Raw genomic sequence first — 24,826 nt, 5'->3', positions numbered from 1 at the left:
CCTGACTGCAGTAAGTGGGGAAATCCAATAGCATTATCAGCTCTGTCAACCAATGTCCTATTCTTTACAACATTAGATAAAACTGATTAAATGTTTTTTCAGTAAACAGGTTTTTGTAGAGCTCACTACTGGAAGATTTGATTTATAAATGTCCGACTATTCACACATATGGAATAATAATGCAGTGTCTAACATAAAATAAATGCATGAAAACAAAGCTGCTGACAAAACTGCTTTTGCCATTTACTGTTTCTGGTACAATAATTAAAACTTTTTAAATGAGAGATCACAAAAATGTTTGTGTTTTCTCGATTTCTAAAAACATTTCAACAACAAAATATGCACAAAGCATAATATGTTTGTAAACCAGTTAATGTTATCCACCAATCAGCTGCACTGATGCCCAGTAAAAGTGTTAACGGAAAGCTGCAACCAGTTACCAAACACCAACTTTCATTTTTTGTTACCCAATCTTATTTGATGTAACTTATTAGAATTTTACTCCAGCAAAATAAAAATATTTAAAGGTAATCACATAAAAACACATTTCTTTCACTGCACTTGTTGTAATAATAAAATGGCTCATATTGTCTGGAAAATATTAAATTTCAGAGATAAATTGGAGTGCCATTCATTTTGTTTTAGTGCATTGCTATAGTACAGAAGCTATTTCATAACAATATCAGTAAAAATTACTCAAAATAAATGGATAATATACACAGACAACAGAGTGTGTTTATTGGTTATGCAAATGAACAAAAGTTAAATGTCATAATACTGTGATATATAAATTTGTCCTCCTAACACACACTCACACGCACACACACACACACGCACACTCTCTTACTGAACATTCACGGCTAAGAACTATTTGTATAATAAGTACCTCTTTCCTGTTTCAACATATCCCCCTGTATTTCCCACATACTCGCATCTTGAAAAATTGATGTCCTGTATCTTATGTGTTGCTCCCTTTGCAGTGTGTCACAACTTTCTATTCTGTCGGCCTTCTTACATTCTAACTTGTGGATGGAAAGCAAAGATTTAAACTTACAACAGATCCTACATCAGAACACAAATTACTTGCACTATCTCTTTCTGCAGATTCTTTTAACATAACAACTATTTGTTGACAGTAATGAATTTTAATACCGTAATTCCATTCTATTACTATTACAACTTTCCACTCTCTTACTATTATGGCTCTTTTATATGTAATTATAATGCTAGTGCCCTGCTCACCTTTCCCTTCATAATTGTGTTATTGCTGTTGACGATGATAATATTTTGTTTTTATTCTATCTTGTAGTGCTATCCCACAACCCTACGCCATGACAGATTATATCATGTGGACAAAATGAATGCCACACCTACATAGTAGTGGCAGATCATTTCAAATCTTCAGAATGAAATTTTAACTCTGTAGTGGACTGTACGCTGATATGAAACTTCCTGTCAGATCAAAGCTGTGTGCCGGACCAAGACTCAAACTCGGGACTTTTGTCTGTCGCTCCCGAGCTCGAGTCTCGGCCCAGCAAAGAGTTTTAATCTACCAGGAAGTTTCGTTTCAAATATTATTTCCTAGCATTATATCAAAAGCTGTTCTTGGCTGAACACAAATTAAATTACAAAAATTATGGTCATGACTTCCCAAAAATCTGCTCAAAGTAAACAACAGTGAACCTACCTACAAATTTTTCATAATTCCAGAGAACTTTGAGATGGCTGTTATTACCTCCCTATTTTAGGTGACAAATGCCTTGTTGATCACCTATTTATTTAATTTCTGTTGGTTTTGCATAGTCTTTTTTCTTATTCATTTGTTTCAGTCTAGTCTGCTCAAACTGGCATTTACGAATGGAGCCATGCTTCATCTTGACACATTCCATTTTATATTACCATATTTATTGTCCACAGAACAAGGAAAAAATGGACTAAGCTTAGTCACTGGAGTGTGTTTCCTGACAAAACACTGACATTATTTACACTTGATAGTTACAAAAACTGTCAGTCGAATCTTCAAACACAGGAATCCAACATATCTCTCAAGACTTGTATTTGCAACTCTTTGCTCTCTATATTCGCTTTCTTTGGTATGCAGGATTACCCTGAATACCAGCAGTCTCCCATAACACTCGATGAAAGATTGTCCCTGAAATATAATATTAGTCAGTTTTTGTTTCTTAACAAAATTCACATTCCACCATGCAAGGGCATATAAGGTAAAGGGAAATGAATATACAGAATTTTATATACCAAAATAATCAAAGCATGTGATACAAAATTATTTATTTTCAGATATGCTACTAACATGCAGTTAAGGTTTAGAAATGCAATACAATTTCATAAAATCATGTAGCACCAATAAGTTGTATTCAACAGATAACTAAGCAAATAGTTTTGCCCACATACTTTTAGGTTTCACAATCAGCAGATGTGTGTTGCAGCATGTTGCCAACATTCACAGATAATGTGCAAAAGAATTATAAATATCTTTGGGATAAATTAGTTCCTACAGTTCAGTTCAAAATCCAATAGGCCAAGCTTTTTATATAAATTACTTAATGCTTTCTTTTAAATTTTTCTCATTAATGAAACACACATCATCAGTACTATCTAATTTTTATGTATAAGCCTACTCAAAAAATTTATTTAAAGCAATATTTGTAAGCCTACATAAGTTAAACGTCCAGTCTTTGTAACACAGGCTGGAACTTGTATTCCATGTTTACAATTCGGTCCATCTGAAGAGAAGTTGAATAGAAAGTAAATTCAGTTTATTGGAATCAATGGAATGTATAGTCTGCACCATTTGTATGCAACAAATTTCATGTTTTAGAAGTAGAACATGATCTAAAAAGCAAAACTCATTAAAAGACAGCATCAATCCAATAAATGAATTCACTTAATGATTAACAGATTGCTACTGCAAAAATTTGCACGATTTGCACCCTATATTTTCCACATTAGTCTTTTGTGGAACAAAGATTCACACAGTAAGAAAATAGAATAGCTTGTTTGGAAAGAATATGTACGTATATGAGAACCAAACTTTGCCAAAAAGACAATTGTAGTAAACTATGTAGAAGTCTTTTACTTTGTAAAGAAAGTAAATAGCTACCTAATTTAACTCTTCTGCAATTTTTCTTGTGTATCACTTATCTATATTATTAAAAAATAATCCATAATGAAAAGAGCACATTGGTTAAAGTATTATGTTATGCACCCAGTACTGAATAAAGTACTGTATAAAAACATTGGCATTTTACAGTGATCACAAAATTCATGTACTTGTAACAATCTTCATTTGTATTTGCTTTTTGAAACATTTTGCATGAGGTAGATACATTTCCTTCAACTATTTTGTTGACAGGATGTTTTCAGTTATCTGCACAAACAGTAAATAATTTATACATTACAAATTCTCCCAGCTATGGTTTGCTTTCAATGATATGTAACAGTAAATTAAAATTAATGTCAGCATTTAGTTAATAGCAGTTTAAGTAATAAACTGTGACACTTTACTGACTATCTCAGAAACAATTTTGGAGTTTTAAATGCTTCCAGTAATTAACATCATAAAAGTGGATCTGATGAACATCTTACATCTCTGCTATGGAAAGATACACTTTTTTTATGCTGACATAAATACCAAACAGTCCCAAAAATTTTTTAAGAACGTGAACAAAGATCTTAAATCTTATGTCAGAAACTATGTAACCACAGTAAACACAAATCTGAAAGCACACAACAAATTGTTCCATTCTTCCAACGGAGACATGGAAATGAATCCCTTCACTTGGTTATTAATACAGTTTTCCACAGCATAGTATGAGATGTGAAATGTTTTAATTTTGTGTGCCTACTGCTAAATTTGTTTGTATTACAAGTAGTGTAGACCTTAAAATACATGAGAAGTAATTGAGATCTACAAAAAACCTTTTAATAAATAATGTATGACTAAGTTCATCTTTGTAGGTTACTATCAGAATACATCATAGTGAAAAAAAGCATATAATACGAATATTAACACTCAACAATTTACTGTACTTTTCAATTACTGGTTTTCTCACAAATATGAAACTCTAAAATATACTATGCATTCACAAAAGTTTTACAGAGGAAACGTTTTTGCTATGAGCAAGAATGGTTTAAAGCATTTTAATATCAGTAGAGGAAAGATTTCCGTAACCAACAGCTGAGGACTGAAGAAGTAAGTGGTCAAGCGAATGTTTGGGATGTATGCATACTTAATAACACGGTGAAAAACTAATACAAGGTGAGGATGCACTGTTTAGTAACATGACCTTTCTTTCCAATAATTAAAGTGATAAACCCTTAATCCCTGTGAAATGCAGTCTCACACAAGAGTCAATTTCTGTTGAACAGGCAGCAGGTTGTGGAAGTGACATAAGAATAAAAGAGTCTTGTAATGAACCTTTCCTCCACATAAAAACTGTGTGTTGTATCACAGCACATTGTGTGTGATGTCATGCAGAGAGCAAAAAAATCTTCTCTATGTGGAAGTAAACAGGATGGCTGTTCTGTGCTACATTATCAATGTTAAAAAGAAACCATATATAGCAAGCTGTTCCACCTTGACTTCCTACCCATGGGTAGATGTGAGCCTGCAGGCACAGGTAGTCAGGTAGTAGGGCCATAACCTTGAGATCATTTGCCTTCGTCAATGCCCACGGGTAAGGGTTTGTGACTGGCCCATATGTGATCAGTCAATATTGTACACAAAAATCCCAAATAGTGAGTTAACACTGACAATGCAAATATGGCAGTAAGACAATGTGATTAGCAGAAAACTTCAACCTAAATGAAAAATACTAACATTTAATTACATTTTTGGAATATGAGATTTCTTTTTATTCACAAGTAATGAAACATCTGCGGTCAGGCCCCACATTTCTGAAATGACAGAATGGTCTTCAATATTGGGCTGTAGAAGCTGAGGCCTTTCTGCAGTTTAATTTTTTTTATTTTTTTACTCATTTACTTATTTATTTTGTGGCAGAAAAAGATATTCAGAAAAAATGTTGGTCACATTTCTGTGTAGTTTAGGAAATACTTCATTTTTAATCATGGTACCATTATAACAAATTAGTGCTGCTGTACTACCTGTACTTGAGCAGATAGCTATTTTATTAATAACTGCTTCTAATTATATCTCTGAAAGTACAGTAGTTGATGCAACTGAAATTGGATTGCTATGTATGTTCAAATCCTATCCCAAAACTCTGATTAATCTGCCAACGATTTACCAATGAACCATCAGATATATGTGAAGATAATTGTAGATAAGGAAAACAGATGAAAAAATTGCCATTCCCTGTACCAAGGTGTCTCACAAATAGATGTAGTTTGTCCATAAATTTTATCACATATGTTGACAATCAGTAGAGCCTTCCCTTGAAATATAGTATCTAAGTTATTTAAATGTCTCATAATATCAGTGAGAAAGGTTGTGCTGATGTAACAGAATGAGGCACCAATGGCATGTGAGACACAGTTGATGTAGGATAGTTTCATGTAGAGCAAAGGGATACCAATAATAGGATTCAATATGAAAACAGTAATTACCAGGGACTGAAAAATTTGCATTTTACGATAAATGAGAATTCTGCCTCAAAATGCGAAAACATGACATAACCTAATAGACGCTATTTCGTATCAAATTGTATCCAGAGGAACTATTTTATCAGAGATGGTTTGAAATAGCTTTATTTTCAACATTTTAATATCGGAAATGTAACCAATTTTCAGTAAGTGGTACTGGAACTATACATCATCTCGCAAAGTCCAGTTTGGAAAGACAATATGCATCAGAACCTGTTTGAAAAATAAAAAGTGCACAAGTGCAATATGCCAATGCACTTGATGCGCTGGTGCCATGCCTGTTGTGGGCAGTTGAGTGGTTTCTTTAAGATGCACACCACGTAATGCAATGTTGCACTCAGCCATGGGACCTAGCATTTTATAACAAAGAAACACATAGGTACATTTGTTAGCTAAAGCTAAGAAGTTGGTATAACACAAGACACTTTTAATGTGGCAAATTAGGTGGTGGATGTTTTGATTGGTGGTAGCATCAAAAACTGCTAGAGATAGGGCCTGAACAATCTTGTTAACAAAACTCTGCCAACTCCCAAGCAACTGCATGGTAACCATTTTCGAATGCCTTGTGTTGTGCATTGCTAGTTGTTTTCTCATTTTGAAGTGAATGAAGTGACTAATCCTGGTCCATCATGGATTTCGATTACGAACACCAGCGATCCCTGTGACAATGGCATTCCTTGCTTTTAAAGAACACAAGCTTCTGCCCTGCGAGATGGAGTCAGTGCTTGTTTCCCTGCACTGCTCCGCTTTGTGCGATCAACATTCCAGTTTGTTTACGCTCGCAGCTGGCTGTCACTATACGACATCCACACTTTACATTATAGCCATTGAAAAACAAAATCAGTCACATTTTTCAACTGTGCTGAAATTCTTTTCCTCATGTTTGAATAGGGTTACTTTTGGAACTACTTCTACATTAAGTGCCTTATCAATTCTACCTGTAGTATTGTCAACCATGGATCACATGGCTATGAATGCCCATGATGAATTAATATTCTGCAGATTTTGTAATCACCAAATTGGGCGGGAAAGGACAAAGAATGTTAAGAAACACCTGAAACCAAAGATACATGCAGCCCTCTGGTGGGAAAACGCTGCTGCTTTTCAACAGAACCATCATTTGTTGAAAGCTTAAATATAGTCAAACAAAGAATACAAAGGCCATTTGGGGAAAAAAATCTGTTGAAGTTTTTGCAAAAGAAAACATTCCAGTTAAAAAGTTCCCAATCAGTGCATTTTTAAAAGTGAACTTCAAAGAACTAAGGATTTGTCTGTCTTCACTCATGAATCCTGACAACCTTTTAAATTTGAAAAAAAAAAAAAAAATTGCAAATTTTGGCAAAAATATATGCAAATACAGATTTGAATTTCACAAAAATAGATTCTAAATTCACAAAATGGATTCATATTTCGCAAAACATGCAAAAATTTTGCAAAAAAATATATGCATATTTTGCCAAAAATAGATGTCAGTTTTTGAAATTTCACAAAAATATACATGAATTTTGCCAAAAAAAAAAATACATGTGAATTTTGCCAAAAAAGAAATACATGTGAATTTTGCCAAAAAAATACATGTGAATTTTGCCAAAAATACATGTGAATTTTGCCAAAAAATACATGTGAATTTTGCCAAAAGTACATGTGAATTTTGCCAAAAATAGATGTGAATTTTGCCAAAAATAGATGTGAATTTTGCCAAAAATAGATGTGAATTTTGCCAAAAATAGATGTGAATTTTGCCAAAAATAGATGTGAATTCTGCCAAAAATAGATGTGAATTTTGCCAAAAATAGAAGCTACATTTTCTGATCCCTAATAATTGCTGGGTCACTTCTCATGAAAAGATGCATCCTTCAGGAAATCTCTCACACTCAAATTTTTCTTGAGAGCTGGCTGAAACATGAAGTATAAAGGTCTGAGATAGTTAGGAGTCATGTAATGTACATCAGAAAAACAGATTATGTGCCATAGGATGGTGTGTGTTCATTGTTGCTGACAGAAGTACTGTCTCTCTTGAGGTAGCATTTCACTGTGATAGTGAAGTTGTCTGGACACATATAACACGTCTAATGAAATAAAGTTGTTGGGTTTTTTACTGGCCACTTGAATGCACTGTGACAGATTTAGTCATTCGAAGATCACCTACTATCAGTAGCATGGAAATACCCAGTACATTAGTTGGAAGCAACCAACCAACTAAATATAGACTGAGATATCTATGGATTCATTGCAGGGGGTGAAGACAGACAGTCTGGTAAAGTAATTTTGAATACTTTTACAAAAACTCTCTTGAGCAGCTAGTTCGGCAGCCACACATATTGGAAATATTTTAGGCCTTGTAGCTACAAACAGGACTGACCATATTGACATCAATATAGAGACAGAGATTAATTACATTGATGCCATCATAGCAACTAAGGTTATTAAAATACATCAGTCAAGAAGGATAGGAAAGCATTTCTGTTACAAAGAGCAGATAAGAAGTTGTTAGCATCCCACTTAGACAATGAACTGACATCATTCAGTTCCAAAATGATGGACGTAGAGGAATTATGAGCAAATTTTACAAATTGGAAATCGTGCTCTGCAAAAGTATATGCCAAGTAGGTGGATTAAGGAGAAAAAAGATCCACTGTGGTTTAACAATGAAATTCAGAAAATGTGCAAATGATGACTGGCAAAAGTTTAGAGAGATTCAGACCTCTGTAAGAAGATCAATGCGCAAAGCATACAACTGCCACTGTAATACCTTAGCAAAATATCTTGCTGAGAACACAAGCAAATTATAGTTCTACATAAAATCGCTAAGTGGATCTAATGCTTCTATCCTGCTGCTTGTTGACCAGTCTGGTGTGGCAGTTGAAGATTGCAATATTTAGTGCTTCAGAAAATGTTCACTAGGGAGATTCATAAACATTGTTTGACCATCGTACACGCTCCTGTACAGAGGACACAGTAATAGGCACCCCTGGCAGACAGAAACATGTGAAACAGTTGAGAACAAATAAGTCACTAGTTTTACAAAGAGTACTCTATGGCACTGGCCACCTACATGCAGACTGTTAACAAAGGTATGAGCGAGATAAATAGGTTCTCAATTATGCGAGTGGCTCGAAGACTTCTTTATGTAATAGAACCCAGTATGTTGTCATGGAGAATGTTCAGGGGCAAGGGTATCATCAAGAGTGCTCCAGAAATGTGTGACAGGACTGCTGTTACTTTCTATATACATACAAGACTTAGGGTGAACAGCAATCTGTGGCTGTTTCCTGATAATGCTGTAGTGTATGAGAAGGTGTATCACTGAGTGACTGTAGGAGGACACAAAGTGACTTAGACAAAATTTTCAGTTGGTGTGATGAATGGCAGCTGGCTCCAAACGTAGAAAAATGTAAGTCAATGCATATGAGTAGGAAAACAAACCGTAATGTTTGAATACAGCATTAATTGTGTGCTGTTTGACAGAGTCATGATATTTAAATATCTGGATGCAGTGCTGCAAATGGATATGAAATGGAATGAGCATGTAAAGATTGTGGCATGGAAGGCTGACTTTGGTTTACAGAGACAATTTTAGGAAAGTGTGTTTCATCTGTAAAGGAGACTGCATACAGGAAAATAGTGTGACCCATTCTTGAGTACAGCTCGAGTACTTGCAATCCACATGAGGTTGGATTAAAGGAAAGAATTGAAGCAATTCAGAGGCAGGCTGCTAGATTTGTTACCAGTACATTGAACGACATGCAAGTATTACGGATATGCTTCGGGAACTCAAATGGGAAACCCTGGAGGGAAGGTGGTGTTCATTTCAACACTACTGAGAAAATGAAGAGAACTGGCATTTGAAGCTGACTGCAGAATGATTCTGCTGCATAGGATCATGAAGATATGACAAATTAGGTCTCCTATCAGGGCATATAAACATTTTCCCCTCATTCTATTTGCGAAAGGAACAGAGAAGAAAATGACTGATATTGGTACAGGATCCCTTCGTCCCACACCAAACTGTGGCTTGAGGGAGTATGTATGCAGATGCATAAAATATCTCTATGGGTACAACATGCAATTTTGATAAGGAATTGAAATCAACTGTAAACTAAAAATACTTTCATATGACACTGACAACCTCAAAAATTTATCAAATATTGGTAAGGGCTGCAGGAACATACTCAGAACATTATTGTTTCCATAATCAATTATCTACTGCTAAATACACAGACAATAACTGACAAATGATATGAAAATTGTATATTGTGAGATGAATAAATCTCATTTCATGTTTCACACTACAACCACACTATTTGTTTATAGAGCTATTCTGTAGTGTACACTTCCTGTAAAACTTACTGAGTTCATGGAAAGGATAGAATACTACAGTGTAATGTCCTGTCAGTGACATTGTCATCAGAGATAGTGCCAAAATTCAAAATCAAGATATATGTCTGTGTTTCTAGGAACTTCTTAACATATTAAAATATCAAAATCTTGAAAACTATAAGCCACATGTCAGACATCCTCAACTGCTTATGACAAAGTGGAGGAAGGACATTATAGAGAAGGTAAAATAGATGGAAGGATGGAGTGCATAGGTAGGTAAATTAAAATTATTGAGAAGGAAACCAAAATATGCAGTTCTGGAACTGAGTAAGATTGTCTATTACTTACATGTACAAGTGTTGTAAGCTACATGTACCCATTTGTTAATGACTGCTACTGTGAAACAACTGGCAAAGTTTTTCGAAAAGTAAAGGAGATGTAATGCAGCTTTATAATATTACTAATAAAAGAAAGATGAATTTTGAATAATTTGATCGTATCTCCTTAATATTGACATCACAGTTCATAATCAGTTCACTATGTATGCAATGTATATATTTAGGCTGCCAGGAAATAACACAATGCTATGTATAAGTATAAACAAAATACAATAGCTTTTTAAGAACATCACATAAAACTGTTTATATATGACAGACACCCATGTTGCATAAGGTAATTTATCCAAGAGGTTGTTAAGGCAAAGCAGACACTCCATAAAACATCTTTTTTACACATCACTCTTATATAATAGGTAGACATAATAAATTTACATCAACATTTTAATATTTTCATAAATAACACAAAATCATTTGTAGTTTTACTGTCCAGCAAGGATGTATTGTCCAATTAGTATTTTTTAAAAATAGATGACAGAAATGTGCTGCAATGATGATAAACCATTCAACCATTAACTATAGCAGAGGCATGTCTGCTTACCAACATCTGCAACAGGGCTGAGACACATTCAAATCCAACACCATTCCTTTATTTGTGTGTGTGTGTGTGTGTGTGTGTGTGTGTGTGTGAAAAGGGGGGGGGGGTGTAGCATCACTCCTCTCCTACATGGGATCTGAGGGCAATAAGGTCATCCTCTTCTGTCGTATACATAACCAATATAGACCTAGTACAATGACTATAGCTCTGATATTGCAAATTAAATGAAACAACAGCAACAATTCACGAATAAAATAAAAAAATATTGTTAACAACAGATTTTATGGCAGAGGAGAACTGAAAGCAGAAAACATGTGAGTTGATCTCTACAATTCAGTAAACTGAATAATAAAGAATGAGAAATAAAAGGAAAGTGCAAAAAGATTTGGTTACTTGATTCTTCTGTAGCATTGCCTCATTGTACATATTTTCCCAGAAAATTAAAAACTGGAATTCCACATATCACAGTCAGTACTGCGAGTGAAATGGAACAGAGCCAGCAGCAGTATTCTGGAAGGCCTCCATGAAAAGAAATGCCACCATAGGTGATAGTGAGGGTACCACAGCAATTGAATTTTCCTTGCCATTTAAAATAGATTGGTGGCAAATAATGTCTCAGAAGATTACACAAACATCTGGCAGCAGACATTGTTCTATAAATAGCACATGCAGCAAAACTTGGTGGATATGCTAATGAGTTAGCGAGGAACAGATTTTCATTGGAAAAAAATTAGTTCCAATTTTGACCGCCAGATGCAAATCTGGTGCTGTACAGCATCTCACTGACGTCCCCAGGGCTCAAATTGTGTAAGTGGTGGTTAATAATAACACCAACATTATGCCTTCCTCACTTGCTTGACCTAACGTCTCGTTCCTAATCCATTACATAAGGAAACAATTCTATACTTCGTTCTTGCATTCATAGCACCAGATTTGGCACCTGGTGGCCAAAATTGAAACTAACTTCTTCCAGTGTAAATTGATTCTGCGTTAACATATTAGAATATCTATCATGTTTCGATGCCACACAATAATTACAGCCCACACTAGACCACTGTGTGCAGCTGCACTTTGATTATAATCTCATAGTACTAATGAGGAGTTGAATTCTTGAAACAGAGGCCAGTTAAGTTTGATAATATGACATGGTTCAGAACCTGAAGAATTGCATTTGTGTTTTACACAGCATCCATGTGGAACTTAATACAATTGATACAGTTCGTATAATACTGATGGCAAATTTTCTAGGGAGAGCAGAAGCAGCCACCATAGGACACAGGCTGAATGACTGTCATTTAAAGAGCAAATCTCATAGCAGTAGAGAACCAATTTCATAATGATAAAGGAGCAGATACACCTTGTGAGTGCCACAAAACAAGTGTCAGTAATTGTCCTCGATGTTCATGTCTCAAATAAAGTAATATAGTTAGGATATCAGCTCGAAAATAAAAATAAAAAGTTTGAAACTGATGTTAATTATCTTTGGCAAATAGCACGTTAGCTTCTGTCTCAGGCTAATTTTTGTTCATTTCTTTTGTGATTTTTTGCCAGTATGAGTGGACGGCATTGTCAAAGCTTCATTCTTTGTTGATGGTGGCCACCGGCAATCAAGGGTGAAGCTTTGACAGTGCCAGCCACTTGTGCTTGTGTAACATCAGAAAAATATGAAACAAAAGTTGGGCACCAACAACATGAAGGATTGAAAGTGTCAGCCACTTGTGCAGGCAAAATGTCAGAAAAATATCAAACAAGCATCAGCCAAAGAACCTGAGACTGAAGCCAACAGGTAGTTTGTCAATAAGTGGCCACAAAAGCTTCAGAAATTTTGTAAACTATCTTTATTATTGTAGTGGAGTTGAATGGTTCAGTTGCTCATTATATTTCAATCTAGCAGTAGCAGAATCAACAAACATCTTGCAAACACCTCTCTGCCGTCTACATAAATCCTCAATATAAATGTAAGTAAGTCACGCTGTGAATATTAATACTAAAACAGTTATAACTTCTTGGGGCAATTCTTTCCTGAAAATGTAGGTATTGTTTTCCTTAAATACTAATTTATCTGCTTAAGAGAGTTATGGACAGTGGATATTTTACAATTAAGATCTCCATGTCCAAACATTTTGCTCTTTTCCTTCCTGAACAAGGAATTCACACACCTCTCCATTTTGCATCAACATAAGTGTTCTTTTTTTATAATTCTAATCAGTTTCCTGACGATATCTTAACATCTTTCTACAGGTCTATTCAATTTATCTTGTCTCACAAATCCATATGACAGATTGGCTTCAAAATAAAAGAATACCCATGCTTTTTTCTTTGTTTGGACAAATGGGTTCTTTACAACAACTGGACTGAAATTTCTTGTAAGCAGTCTTAATAATATTCACAATATATTAACTATCTTATCTTTACTGCATAGTTCTTTCTCCTTCCACTTTTCACACTAAAAAAATTACCACATGGTTCTGTTCATTGTATTACACCCCTTGCAATGGTTAAAGCACATATAGAGTTCTGATATTTTTACAGCTATTCCAGTAATAGCATTCTTCTAACACTTTCCACTCATTCCAGTGGTAAAATTAACTCACCATAAGCTTGCTGTTCTGTTGTGACAGCCTTTGCTCCAACTCAGCAATACGCATCTGTAAGCGCTCAACTTCAGACCTGTCCTTGGTTATTATTCCAGCTGGATGAGGAAAAGTTCTTACATTATTTCCTGTAGTTTCATCATCCTAAAACAGCAAAGAAGAAGCTAAAATGACAACAACTGTGCAATAACATCTGAAGACAGAAAATGAGAGGGAATTTGTGCTAGAAAAATTTCTCATCAGATAAGAAAAAAATCCTGGAAATAATACACAATTTACATTAACTCTAAATTAAGAAAAATCGTAATGAACCCACTTTCAATTTATAGTATTTTAGTTTTACAATTTATTGCGTGCAATGTAAAAGTAGCAATTTCTTTTAAAATGGCAGAATTAAGTAAACAATATATGCTTCACAAAACACTAATTTACAAAGAGGTGTATTGGGTGGCCAATTCTACATAAAACTTATGGTGCAGTTCTTTTCATGTAATCATTTTTTAAACTTTCAACAGATTGAAGCTACAGGCTGGATTGGGACGCAAACCTGAAACATTATCCAGATTCATTTTGGAGACTTTTTTTGTTTCTTCTATAATATGTGTGAGATATTTGTATGCAACATGAATTTGTTTTCAGTCTTTGAAAATCAAATTGAATAACTGACAAATTTCAGCGCATTCATAGCTAGGGAGCCTGGCAATGCTTCACAATTGCTAAATGTGTATTGGAATTCGATATATGTCCTCATCTCCTTCTCCCTACCCCATTATGTCCATCACCTACTCTTCCCTCCCCTCCCCCCCCCCCCCCCGCCTCCCGCTCTTTGTTTGTTTCCTCCTCCTCCCTCTAGACATGTTGTCCTTCCCCTCCTTTCTCTTTGTCTCCTCCTTCCCTATCTCTATCATCATTTCCATCCTCCTCCCTCCACTTGTCTCTTCCAATCTCCGCTACCCCCCTCTCCCTGATCTTGGGCCTTGTTTACTGTTACAGCAAACAAAAATGGTTCAAATGGCTCTGAGCACTATGCGACTTAGCTTCTGAGGTCATCAGTCGCCTAGAACTTAGAACTACTTAAACCTAACTAACCTAAGGACATCACACACATCCGTGCCCGAGGCAGGATTCGAACCTGCGACCGTAGCGGTCGCTCGGTTCCAGACTGTAGCGCCTACAACCGCACGGCCACTCCGGCCGGCTTACTGCAAACAAAACCTCGATTGGGAACTGAAATCATTTAAAATGAGTGGGTAAATTGGTTGGGTTCATTGGCATATGGTGTACAAGAGGCGTCTCTCCAACTGTTGGGCCTGTGAGGATAGTAGCTCCAATGACAGTGTTTTGTATAATTTTAAACTGTGAACGAGGAGGTTTACAAAGTTTCAGACGATTCAGTTCCCATAGCAGTATTCTTATAAATCAATAAGCCATAAATGCAAGTTATTTGTTTTTTTTTTAATTTTTATTTAAACTAAGGAGAAAGAATATATAAGGGAGAAACAATTTGTCTAATGGTTTAAAAGTCCTGCTATAGTTATTAAAAGTGACAGAGGAAAATAAAACTAAACCACAGATTTTGATGGCACAACACAGCATGGCATTTTCCTTCTGGTAACCAGTTTTAACAGGAAACCTGTACTGCACATTGTTATCTAAAAAAATATATAGTCTATGTTAATCTGAATGTGTATTAAAGTATCGCATAAAAATCTGAAGTAAATCTGTCAAGAACTTTGAGATTTTTGCAACAACATTTCCTCTTTATATATTATACAGGGTGATTCACGAAGATATGCAAATATTTTAATATGTTGTTTAGTTACGGAGTTACGACTAATAAAAGATTTTGTCTGAAATTTAGCAACTTCGCTAATATGAAGCCATCACAAAACACGATCATGATCACTCTGTTCACTGACGATGCAGAGTTGAAATAAATGGAAATCTCCTTTCTTCATCCAATGACGCATAGAGGTCCTGGGAATGTTCATCTCTGCCAACCACTACCTTGTTGATTTGGCTGGTGAACAACGCAATGATGCATTTAAGCTTTCAGTGACTTCATTACTGTTGTCGTATTTATCAGGTCTTCCACTGTGTGGTGTGTCTGTTACAGAACCAGTTGCAAAGGCATTTCTTTCCAGTTTCCGAAGTTTGGTCTCTGTTGGGGCATCTCAACAAAGTTCTTGTGCCAACAGTAAATTGTAGATCTGCTTGGAGGTTCTTTAGCGTATTCAGTGCAAAATTTATGGTTGGTTGGTTGGTTGGTTTGGGGAAGGAGACCAGACAGCGAGGTCATCAGTCTCATCAGATTAGGGAAGGACGGGGAAGGAAGTCGGCCGTGCCCTTTGAAAGGAACCATCCTGGCATTTGCCTGGAGCGATTTAGGGAAATCACGGAAAACCTAAATCAGGATGGCCGGACGCGGGATTGAACCGTCGTCCTCCCGAATGCGAGTCCAGTGTCTAACCACTGCGCCACCTTGCTGGGTGCAAAATTTATGCTGAACAGTTGTTGCAGTGTTCATTTCATGAAACCAAAGCATGCTCCACACCAGTGAAAGTAGCCATTTTACTGGCTGATGCTCCTGGTGGCAGAATGGGGTACTGATGCACTACAGAAATCAAACTTGAGGTTGTTTGCTTCAAAATGACATCTACCGATTCTGCAAGTTACCTCAATAAATTTCTATATCATTTCATAGTTGTAAAGTCCTTTTTGACTTACCCTGTATTTTGAAATGTGTTATATATAATATTAACATAAATTCTGCAAGTACGCATTATCGTCATTATGCTGTATTAAGCAACAAAGGGGAGGTTCATTTTGCAATAAACTATCTAACTTGAGAAGTGAATACTTTGAAGTAGATGGTTATTAAAAGAAAATTCTTATTGAAAATTAAAGTTACTGTAACTATTGGCAACACACTTTATGGTAAACAACATTCAACTGCTTTTAGTCACAGCAGGAAGGTAATCAAATTACAATCACAATATTTGCAAAGCCTTTGCTAACAGTGTGTCATATGCAAAGATTAAGAATGAAATTTATTGCAACTAAATATCATGGGAATATGGATGCAGACTCTTTATATCAGTAATACTATTCGAACAAACTCTGCTGTTTCCTACAGAAAAGATATGACATACAGAAGCATCTATATTCTCACTAAAAAAGAGAACACATGAAAATTTGATGGAGAAAACTTGATGACAACTCGAGCAGCCAACAAATGGGATATGGGTAAGTCCACAAAAAGTTGCTCAGAAGTTCTGGTTGATAAGAGGATCTACACGCTTCATCCAATCTCTCGCAGGTCAGTCTGGGGTTGAAACTAAAGACAGCAGACTGATATCAGAAATATTAAGTTCCACATTTAAAATTTTATTCACATGCATGGGGTGTCTCTTACAAGAGTTATCAGGCATATTTTATCTGGTGTTTTGGGATGTATCTGCAATTTCACTTTTGTGATGTGTAATAAGAGTCATCCAAACAAATACTGCTCATGACTTCTTTCATAAGACGCCCACCATCAATGGAAAGAGTCGGTCTGTTTCCCGTTATGAACAAAATAACTTTTAACGTAGATTTTTATATGTCTATTCAACAAAGTGGTTCCCAATTAGTCTAGTGAAATATTTGTTTTATTGATATGTATTAAGAGGGAAGTAAAACACAAAGAATAACTAGTACTCCAGTAACAATAGCACTGTCCTGGCTCATGCTGACTGCCACTACCGAGCAGCAATCCTACTTAATTACTGCTGTAGTGCTGGCTATTCTTCATGTTTTATTGTCGCAGTACTGCAAGTAGGAATGCCATGATTCCCTCTTACTGGCTTCCAGAAAAACCTTTGACATTGCATCACATTGTCAATTAATAACCAACTTACATCTCGAAACAGTATTTTCAACTGGATTAAATAGAGCCCTACATATAAATGAGAGTAGCATCAGGTGTGTCCCAAGGAACCATTACAACACTGCTAATGTTCTGAAAACATACAGGGTGAACCAAAACTCCACCGAGAGACTTTCCGGTGTTGTTTGAGGATACCTTGTGAATATTCTGGTGCAAGAGACACATGGTCTCTGGCAGCTTATTAAAGTGTAACAATAAAATTATCATTTATTCGGTTGTTACCACAGTCATAGCTTCACAACAGAAAAGAACCGTGTAATAAGCAAATCTCAAAAAGTACAACACACAACACAGACTAATGCAAAACCAAGACGTGGTTGCCGTCATGCTGCTCTTCCACTGCATTCACTGAAAGCATACATGAGGTGCATATCGGACAACCCTTCATCAGCAAACCTACCCACAGTACAACTGTGTACCACTGTTAATGTACGACTAACGCGGTCAGGAAACAAAGCCCTAGACAGATCCGAGAAGCACTGAATGCACGCTTGAGGACAATGGGTTAAAGAGGGCATTACTGTTGTTAACAGCAGCAACCACGAGTGTATGGAAACTAGACAAATAGCACATACTGTCGACATCTGCAATGCTGTGCACTTTTATCAGTGTAATATAGATAACTGTAGCAAAAAACAAAATATTCATTAACTCTCACGTGCTCCTGGAGACCATAGGTCCTTACACCAAAATACTCCGAGGGAATCCCTCAGCAACTTCTGAAAGCTTGTCAGGGGAGTTCTGGTTCACCATGTATATACAATTTATCGGGCAGGATCAGCAGCACTTGCACGTTGTTCACATATGATCCTGTTGTCCACAGGAAAGCATCATTGTTGGACTATCATAATGGAATGCAGTAAAACTTGGAGAAGATTTCCACTTAGCACAATGAATGGCAGATTTATTTAAAAGTGAATAAATGCAAGGTAATGTCAATAACAAAGGAGATGGGTCCAATTGCTCCCCTATATTTAAAGATTTAGTAGTAGTACCAAGAAGCCATATGAAATCTGTAGCATGGAATGCAAACTGGCAGACTTAGATTTGTTGGAAGGGTTCTCGGAAAGCTGTCCTTCTGTCAAGGAAACCACAGGTACGAGATCTGTATGTCCATTTTTACAGCACTGCTCTAGCATTTGGAGTCCTTACCAAGTTGGGCATGACAGTAGCGCTGAACAAATTCAGAGATGCAATGCTAGAACTGCAACATGTTGGTATGGCCCATATTTAACAGCACTTGGAAATCTAATCTTTACTGGTGATTTTTTTTTAAGAACTGTGTCATACTGCTTTAGGAAACTGATGCCTGGACACTCCTATAAGTATGAATAGAACTGGAGAAGGCCAAACCACAAGGTTCCTTTGTTAAATGGAAATATTTGGTAGAGGGACACGAGGTAAATTTAGAGAAGTCTGTCAATAAATAGGGACCATGAGGATAAAACACAAAAGCTTCGGCCACATAAAGTACCTTTTTTATCTTACCTGATACACAAACAGAATACAATAGTCATTGTTAGATTACCTTATAACACAAATATCATAACCAACATTATTCATTAATTTGTGATAATTACTGTTAAAAAGTGTAGAGTAGAAGACTTAGTGCCCTACACTTTGCCTTTCACTGCACAACCAGACTTAAACTTCTGCCATTTCTGTCATAGAAAATGTAACTTAGTTGTTCTATCTAGAAAAGAGCTAAGAAGTAGTGAATAAAATAGTGAATTTCAATGCTAGATCTTTATTGTGCTGATGAAGTTGTAAATATTATAATTACTACATATACAAATTTTGTGCTTCATGTAGCAGATTCAATTGTGTTAGTATCAACACCGGTGTATGATGAATATTAGCAGACAGGTATTCAGAAAATAGGGAAACAGGTAGCTCAAACTTTTGACTCACCCTATACAGTGCAGGATTTGAATCCAAAGACTCTGGTTCATCCACATCAATGTCAGCATCCACAATGCACTGACTCTTAGCAGAAGGATGTATCTGAAGGCCTGAAATTGTCAAGATATACGTGAAGTATATAATTTGTGTACAGAGAGGAAGTTTATTTTGGGGCACATTAATAACCACCAGAAAACTATGTAGGAACAGAATGTTCCACACATTCAATAGTGTGATCTTCATATGGAAGTAGCCTAATAAACATCATACCACACTTACAATTTATTTTTCATTCAGTTTCATCTGCGATTGCATATGCATCTAAAAAGAAAAGTACCTGCCTTATGTCATTGACTGTTACAAGATAGAACATATCTCACTGATGAATGTTACAACAGTATTAATAACTACTACAATTCAATAATAAATGACTGAAGGAAATATCAATTTCTGTGTGAATAAAATTATATGATCTAAAGCAACAAGGACTTATGAAAACTCTTGTCACAAGCAGAAACTATCTACAGTCAAGCACAATATTGACACTGTTAAGGAATACATAGATATTTGAAGCTCAACAGTTTATGTGATATATCCCATACATCTAATTTTTTTAGCAACAAATATACCTTTTTTTAGAATTATTATTAATTACCCATAACAAAATGACAAAAATTTAAACAGCACGCAATCTGTTCACTTTCAATTTAACCTCTATTCGCCTTTGGAAAACAAAAATTTCCCACACCACCGCCTCTGTTTGTCAGCCTCTGGTGCACTGTCACATGCACCAATGAGCTTTCTTTAATTGTCTGAAGAGATGGCAGTCCAATGGGGCCAGATCTTCTGAAGTGTGTGGCTTCTCACCCACATTCTATGATCTAGTCAATGGTATGCTCGCATGCTCACCTTGTTACTGTGTGCCATCATCATATAAAATCACTAGATGTTTTGGTGGGAGAATTTGATGAAAATACACTTCAAGTTTCTTAATGCTGCTGCTGTACTATGCAGAAATGAGTCTTTCCATTCACATTTCATTATCTTTTCCATTTGTGTTCACTTGTTTTCTCACTTGTTTTCACAATGTTCACTAAGAGTTCCTCTCTTATGATATAGAAATGATGCAACTCACTGGTGGCTATTTTCAATTAAAATCTTCTCCACTGTATGTCAGTTACATAACATGTGTAAGAGCACATTTCTGACACAGCAATGACGTCATATGGAAATTTGGGGCTGGCTGTGAGTCATGCGTGGATAGCCAAAGCAGATAAGGCAACTGCTTGTGCAAAGTGAGAAATCCAGGTTGGAGTCCCGGTCCAGCACAAATTTTCATTGTCATCATTTCCTTATAGAGCTGATGGTTGTTCATGTACTTTCCCCATATGTATTTATCCTGATCAGTCAACATTTATGATACGATACCTCCATGAACAATCCTTTCAGTAGATTATTTTGTAAAAAGTCATAATGAAACCCCCTTAGTGGTGGAACACACAGCTACGCACTTTGTCAGTTGTTATGCAGTGGTTGTATGAAAGATGTACTGGATGCCTGGTGCAGTCACTATATCACTGGGTTAGCTATTAAGCTTTAGAGCAGCCAATGGTATTCAGTGTGTAACTTCATTACAGCAATAAACTCAATGTCTATCTGTTTTGACATCCCCTTCAGTATTCTACAAGATACTCTTCAGCCTTTCACAAATTTGGATCAGTATTTGATTTCAGAATTGAATAATCATAGTCTATTAATGTCAGTCATTTTCTCAAATACTATAGTACGACTGCATGAAGTCGAAACATATTGATATTTTCAAAGACTATGTAAGAAGACTGAGCATCAAAACCAAAATCAAATGTGTTCCTTTATTACTGTGTTTTATGAGGTTAAAAATGTGAAATTACTTTCTGATCATCCCTTCAATAATATACTAACACTACCAGGGAGAAAAGATTTATTGCCTGACCACAGTATACATCTGACACGAATTTTGTAACCAGTAACTAACAAAAGCCTTACCCTGCATGTTCATGACATCATCCACAACATCAGTATGGTTGCTTACAACAGGCGTACAGCGCCGTACTTTTCCAAGGCGAGGACTATCATCCTCAGGGTTTTCTTCCTGAGGTATAATCAGAGCACTTTCTCCCCTTCTTTTAACTCCTCCACCCACTGCTGCCGACCCCACCTCATCAGTAACAGTTTCACTGTTGTTCTCTGTGCCAGCCTGGTGCTGTGGTGGTGGTGGTGGTGACCTTAAATTAGTAATCAAGATACATTTTATTTCAATTACAATCACATACTTAAAGAACTCAACATAGTGTATGCAGCAAATATTTTAACGAAATTAAAATCATTTAAATACAAAGTAATTAAAAAGTTTATGATTGTGGTTACTTGCTTTAGAATGTTTACTGTAAAATCTTGAAAACAGTACTGTCCAGCCACATAAATCTGTTTTTCTATTGTGTACTGTATTTGAATTTTATATTCACCACACATAAAGCATTAAAGTAATGATGTTCTTGTCAGTTCAGTACATATTCTGACTTCTCTTAGATGAGCCTGTTATTCATATGTGAAATCTAGATAAAACATTTTGCAATACACAAATTTCATACAAAGTAGGTCTGTTTGTTGACACAAAAAACGCTTTCCTTTTGGGGTCTCTCCCAATCGGGAATACTGTGCACTTTGAGAAGACATCCTGGCTGACAAACTATGTACCATGGCTATAAAAACCAGACAAACTGTTTAATGACAAATATTCACCACATAACACATGTATCTCAAGTAGCAAATATTTTGTAATAAATGTGAATATAGATGCAAATTCTGCCTCAAAATGTGAAAACCTGAAATTACCTAATGGACACTATTTTATAGCGAATTGTATTCAGATGAACTGTTACTGGGCGATGCAGGGATGCTCTCTTTAAGTGAAAGAAGCTGCCTGATCCAGCTTGTGACTGCGGGGCTCCATACCAGACTGTTCACCACATTGTCAGTGAATGCAGGATTTGAGCCTATCACGGTGCCAAAGAGGACTTCCTGCTAGCAACTCCAGATGCAGTGCGCTGGACTGAAGGACTGGATATTCAGTTATAAAGATAAACTTAAGTTTCTTGTGTGTCAATATGTACATATCTATAAGTAATTTAATTTCATTATATGTCTGTATTAGCCATACGCTAAATAAAAAAAAAAAATAAAATAAATATCAGAAATAGTTTGGAATAACTTTACTTTCTGTACAGAAATGTTAAAAAGTAACTAATTTTCAGTTACTGGTATTGCACACCATCTAGCAAAGACCAATCTTCAAAATAAAAAGTGCATGAGCACAACGAAGTATCAGTGTGTTTGATGCTCTGGTGCCGTGCCATGCCAATATGTGGGTGGTTGAATGGTCTGTATAAGATACACACTGTGTAATGCAATGTAGTACTCACCTATGGGCCTAGTATCTGCCTGAAGAAAGAAATGGATATGTCTGCTTGCTCTTTTAAGTTCAAGATTTGGTATAATGGAGACTTTTTAATGTTGTTGGTTTAGGTGGTGGGTCTCTTGAACTTTGGTTGCATGAAATGCCTGTAGATGTTGGGTCTGAACAATTTTTTTTCATATCTCACTTATGATACTGTGAACTTCAGTAAGCTTTGTGTTGTGTGTTGTTCATTGAAATTAGTGAAGAGACTAATCCTGGTCCACCATGGGACTGGATTACGACCCTCATAACACCAGAAGGGATCGGTGATCTTTGTGCCCACATGTTAGATCTGCTTTCACAGAAATACAGAACGCAAAGTAGTCATCTGCCCTTGTTTCCCTATACCGCTCCTCTCCCCTCTAACAGTCATAATTCCAGTTTGTTTACTGTCAGGGTTGACATCTTGTATATAATGTGTACACACGCACGCACACACACACACACACACACACACACACACACACACACACAAACTCTATAGCGACTCAAAAATAAAACCTGCCAATGTATTTTGACTACACCAAAATTCTTCCTCTAATGTACAAACAGAGTTATTTTCAGTTCTACTTGTCTGCTAAGTGACTCATTGGTTCTATCTGTAGTGTTGACAAGTATGAAGTATGGGGTGCATTGTTACAAATGCCCTCAAAGGTTGAAACCAATATTCCGACAACAACCTTTTAAATTTGAACATCTAGTCTCTCTCTCTCTCTCTCTCTCTCTCTCTCTCTCTCTCTCTCTCTCTCTCTCTCACACAACACACACACACACACACACACACACACACACACAAAAACAAACAAATTGAATTTCAGCAAAAACAGATGTGAATTATACCAAAAATAGATGCTAATTTTCAAGCCCCTATATATAGTGTGTATGTGTTTCTTCAGGTATTCTAAAATCATTGTACAATGTTCCCAAAACTTGCTCATTCACCTTCCTCAAGAACTGCTTCTGAGCAAACTATATGAAGTACAGCACCATGTCTAAAAATTTCTTGATTAATAGATCTTGAAGACATCACCAAATTACACCTCTGAGAAAATTTACATCTCTATGCCCCCTCTTTTGAAAGTTATAACTTTTCAATATTATTAAAACAAACAACAGTAATTCACTAGCACTGCCTGTTTTGATTTATGTTGTCATGCATTGTATGTAAGTATGCACTGTTATTTCAAAATAACTACACAGTGTACATTAACAACTAGTATAAAGAATCAAACCAACCTCAGAATAAGCTGAATAATACTGGAACAGCTGAAAATTTACTGCATATATTCATGATGGTTCAACAATTTTATTGGATTGTCGGTGCAGCTAAGTGTTAACTAATAATGTTATCGTGTTCAACCAACTCAACAAAAAGAGCACACAAAATATGAACACTCATGTAGCAGAAATGACAAACTTTTTTAATGTAAACAGAAGACAGAAAAAGATATTCTGGAAGCACTTGAGACTAGTTTTCTGTATTAGATTAGCACTAGTCAAGAGTTGTTCCTGTTTGCAAGCAAGTTCCAGCTCACTGTCACTTTCACGGAACGTCGCAAGGAATATCAGGAACAACTCAACTGCTAATGCCAAAAAACAGCACCTCTGGTGGCTGGTGCATCAGGTCTTTAACAGCTGTGGTGAACACAATACTAGACAATTTACGCTGCAACATCAGCCCCATTGGTGGATGTGGAGAGTCATCTAAAAATCTTGCAGGGAAGTGCACTCAGCATCCAGAGGGTGTTCACTGTTCAGGTAGTGAGTTTGCTTCAGATGGTTGCACTTGTGTTAGGGGCAGAGGCTGGTTTTGCGGTGTGAATGTTGGCAGTACTTCTGGGAACATGTATCCAGGTTTTGTTGGTTGGTTGGGTTGCGGTATAAAGGGACCACACTACAGGGTCATCAGTCCCTTTTTCCTGATACAAACAAGGCTCAAGGTAAAACAACAGCCAAATTAAGTTTTTGAAAGTAAAAGGGGGGAAAGAATGGGGAACCACACCGAAAGAGAAAACAAAAGAAATGAAC

The 24,826-nt window shown here is 36.2% G+C and overlaps 1 protein-coding gene across 1 annotated transcript in view; it reads right to left on the bottom strand.

Annotated features, from left to right (window-relative positions):
• LOC124803125 (ninein-like protein) overlaps positions 1–24,826 on the bottom strand; it is a 158,070-nt gene that overhangs the window by 46,531 nt on the left and 86,713 nt on the right. Inside the window, exons 11-13 of the mRNA XM_047264301.1 lie at positions 21,328–21,566; positions 19,312–19,412; positions 13,473–13,616 (exon numbers count right to left, since the gene is read on the bottom strand). Coding sequence (XP_047120257.1) covers positions 13,473–13,616; positions 19,312–19,412; positions 21,328–21,566 — 484 coding nt within the window. The remainder of the gene's footprint in view (positions 1–13,472; positions 13,617–19,311; positions 19,413–21,327; positions 21,567–24,826) is intronic.

Source organism: Schistocerca piceifrons, chromosome 6 (assembly GCF_021461385.2).
Source record: "Schistocerca piceifrons isolate TAMUIC-IGC-003096 chromosome 6, iqSchPice1.1, whole genome shotgun sequence".
Taxonomy (NCBI): domain Eukaryota; kingdom Metazoa; phylum Arthropoda; class Insecta; order Orthoptera; family Acrididae; genus Schistocerca; species Schistocerca piceifrons.
The sequence above is the reverse complement of the archived record's forward strand: the minus strand, read 5'-3'. Positions and strand labels throughout refer to the sequence as shown.